This window comes from Chondrus crispus, genomic scaffold (genome assembly GCF_000350225.1).
Source record: "Chondrus crispus Stackhouse genomic scaffold, scaffold_463, whole genome shotgun sequence".
NCBI classification, from domain to species: domain Eukaryota; phylum Rhodophyta; class Florideophyceae; order Gigartinales; family Gigartinaceae; genus Chondrus; species Chondrus crispus.
The window spans coordinates 4,730-8,275 of record NW_005179366.1 but is presented as its reverse complement, the minus strand read 5'-3'; the positions used below and the strand labels follow the sequence as shown (position 1 = coordinate 8,275).

Below are 3,546 nucleotides of genomic sequence, written 5' to 3'. Positions count from 1 at the left end.
TGTGCATATTATTGAGAGACTTTCAACGAGCCGTGAAAAAAAAGATTATGTTATTGCGGAAGGATAAAAAAATATACGTGGTAATATTGTGCTTGGCGGTATTCCTCATTCTTCTGTGGCGAAGTGTTTGAGGCCCCCTCTGAGGAGGATGCGAAGAACACCTTGTACAGTACCAAGGGTACAGTAGTACCAAGGGTACAGTAGTTGAACAATAGAGAAAGGGGGCAGGGTGATCCCGTAGGATGACGTCGGGAGGGGACCCGCGGAAGGAGAGTTTCTCATATGAAACACGAGGAAAGTGTGGAGGAGATCACATGGATGTCGTGGGGGTGGGGGGGGAGGTCGTGAGGGCAAATAGGGAGAGGAGAGAGGAGAAATGATCCGGGGTGGATTGAAATTTTGAAGAGGGAAAACGGACAAAAACAAAAGAGATCAAGCAGGGTGGGATAGTTTACGTGGAAAAGCCGTAAGCAAAGTTGAGCAAGGATATCAAAAAGGCAAAGTATGAATGGTGTCAGTGAGTGTCAGTGGTTGCAACTCGAGGAAATTGATTTGATGAGGCATCAAGACGGGGAACAATTTGCATCCTCCGTTCAGCATCTCTCATAACTCGCCTTGCTTGATGTCCCAAACGTGGCCATTTGCTTGATGCATCCGGACTAGCAAACTTGAACCTCGCCTTACAAACTTGCCCGTTTCCCCGCCTCCATATTTATCCGTTGCAATTCCACGCAGTCCAGGCAGCAAAGATCTCAACTTTTAAAACAACCCCCCTTCTCCCGTATTCATATCTGAATTCACCTGGCGACTTTCTCACGTTTCCCCACCGCCCTTCCTTTCTCTGCTCTTTTTCGTCTAGTTTAAATCTTAGACCACAATCCACGCCCATCCTTCTCCTCATACCTTGCGATACTTTTATGTGCATGCGACTGTCAGAGAAATATACACACCACTACTGTGCCATCTTTATCATCATCATCCTTGCTTACCAATCACGCTATCGAGGGTTCACACTTGCACTCCCTTGCCTTTCTCGTAACAAATTTGGCCCCTGCACACACACAACTAAACCCCCACCTTCACAATTTGCTAAAACCCTCACATCCACACCGCTCACTGCTGCTCACCCCCCTCCTCAGACGTCGATCTGCTCCTATTTTTCCCGCATCTTCGACAGGCAACTCCTTTTACTGACGTGTCACGTCGCCCGCAAGCAAACCCGTCTCGCCAACCCGCATCACCCTCTGCACTCATTCCCGGCTCTACATTGATTTTGCCGTAAGCACCTTCCGACCCACCTGTACTGTTACTGTACTCTACACCTGTGCCCTGTAGAGAGGTGACCCTCCCTCACGTTCCCTCCCTGTCCATCCACTCCATCAATTAACCCGTTTCCATCACCGATTCAGTCACCTGCATACATACCGCACCCACATCACCCATAACCTTCCGACCCGTTCGCACAAATTCCACCATCCCCACTCCCTCCTCACCCTCTCAGCCCACTAGTCACGAGTTTTCTCATCACTGGCCCCTCTATCTCTCCTGTCCGAGTGAGCGGCATTTATTTCTTCTCTTATCCATCCGCTGCGCCGCAACCGACCCCCGTTACCACCCACCTCCCCTCTCCTCAACTCTTGTCACAGTCTTAGATCTTCACCACGTCCTCCCATCCCCCCTTCTCTACAACTACCCCCTTCCCCTCCCTTCCACCCCTCCTCCCTGCTTTCCCCTTCACCTTGTCCCCGCCTTCGATGAACGTTGTCGAAAAAGGCGCAGTAGAAGCCATGTTGCATTTATCCCGCCCTGGGGCGCCCTCCTCTTCAACCTTCTACTCGCAACAACCACAACCGATTCTCCCTCCCGTACACACGCTTACCTCCACCACCCGCTCGTCCCCTCCAATGTACGCCCTCCCCCCGCGCTACCGCGAAGAAGACTCTTCCGGGCGGCGCTCCGACCAGTTCTCTGGCTCATCGGCTAGTGCGAGCGCCAGTGTCTCCCCCCCGAGCAGCAGCGCATGCGAAGCGTCGCGACGACAACGGCCGTTCGCGATGCGCGTGAGTGAGCTCCTCTCGGAGAACGTGGACCCGCTGCCGCCGCTGAGCTCGTCGCCGCCGCGGCGGCTTCCGGGCGTGATGCAGGCGCAGTGGGAGCGAATGCCCAGCTTGAAACTGGGGGTGGAGTGCCAAGCGCTGCCGATGACGGAGCCGCTGACGCCGCCATTCAGCCCGGCGCTGCTGCCGGCGCTGGGGTCTGTGAATGGGTTTCGGTCGGGAAATTGCAGACCAAGCGAGGGAGACAGGAACCGCAGCTGGGGAGGGATAATGGGACACGCGATGGTCGGAAACGGTGGGACGGCGGGTGCGGCGACGACGGTGATGACGAGCGGGACGGTGGGGATGGTGGGGGTGAGGCAGGCTCAGGACTCGCAGGAGGGCGCAAGGCAGGAGTATGCGGGGCTCGGCGGGCAGATGGGGGTGTCGACAGAGTCGCGGCAGAGCGGGAGGATGTTGTCGAAGGGGCGCGGGCGGCGGCCGTACAAGAAGTACTACTCGAACCCGACGCCGTCTTCGCACTGCCACGTGTGCGCGCGGACGTCGAAGGCGGTGAAGTTTGCGGTGTGCGCGCGGATCGGCGAGGGCCTGTGCCGCAAGGTGACGTGCTACAAGTGCTTCCAGAAGTTTGGGTGGGACTGGGACGAGGCGATGCGGCAGGCGGAGTGGGTGTGCGTGCATTGCAGGGGCGTGTGCCCCGAGGGAAGGAGCCAGTGCTTTATTTATTCCAGGGTGAATTCCAAGAGGGAGAGCAAGCGCGGGGCCAAGAAGAAGGCGCTGGAGGCTGCGGCGGCGGCGGCGGCGGCGGCGGCGGCGGCGGCGAGCGCGTATTGTAGGTGAGGTTGGTTGTGTGGTGTGTATAGAAGTGAGGAGCGATGAAGGTGAAGTGTGTGTGGGTGTGATTGTGTGTGTGTTGTTTTCCCTCTTGTCGAAGGTGGCCTTGTCGGTGTGCGGTTTTCGTGTTGTTGCTGTGCTGTACAGTGATGCGTGTAGAGAGTGGCGTGGAGAGAGTGGCGTGGAGGCATGTTCCCCTGTGGAAAACAAAATTTAAATTGTCCAATGGCGGGCACTTTGTGCCTCCGTCTCACAATCGTAATGGGGCGGGGGCATGTACCGCCATGTACCGCCCCCAAAAATTACCGCTTTTTAGCACCTTGACCCTTTACGCTGACGTTGCGACGGTCGCCGTAAAGTCAAAAGTCAACATTTACGGTATCCCTCTCATGCATCAGCACCAGCAGGCCCTCTACCTTCTCGAAGCACTACGTTCTCAAACCACGACCTTCTCATGTCAAAACAATCATTCATCAGTATGACGCCCCCTACAGTATAGAACACGTGTTCGCGCCCGGAGTGCTCGGTTCATGTCCGCTTTCTACACTTTTTCTAACCCTGTAACGCTTTCTCTGCTTGCAACGCCAGATAATAACGGAATACATGTCAAATGTCGTTACACTTTCCCCACTGTGTAGGATACCGGTATCCCCCC

At 55.6% G+C, this 3,546-nt stretch overlaps 1 protein-coding gene; it reads right to left on the bottom strand.

Annotated features, from left to right (window-relative positions):
* Nucleotides 1-2,729: 2,729 nt before the first annotated feature.
* CHC_T00000187001 (hypothetical protein) lies at nt 2,730-3,082 on the bottom strand. XM_005719114.1 is given in 2 exon segments: nt 2,730-2,779; nt 2,780-3,082. The coding sequence occupies 1 exon segment, from the start codon at nt 3,080-3,082 to the stop codon at nt 2,780-2,782; it is 303 nt and encodes a 100-aa protein (XP_005719171.1). The 3' UTR covers nt 2,730-2,779.
* Between the last annotated feature and the right edge of the window lie 464 nt (nt 3,083-3,546).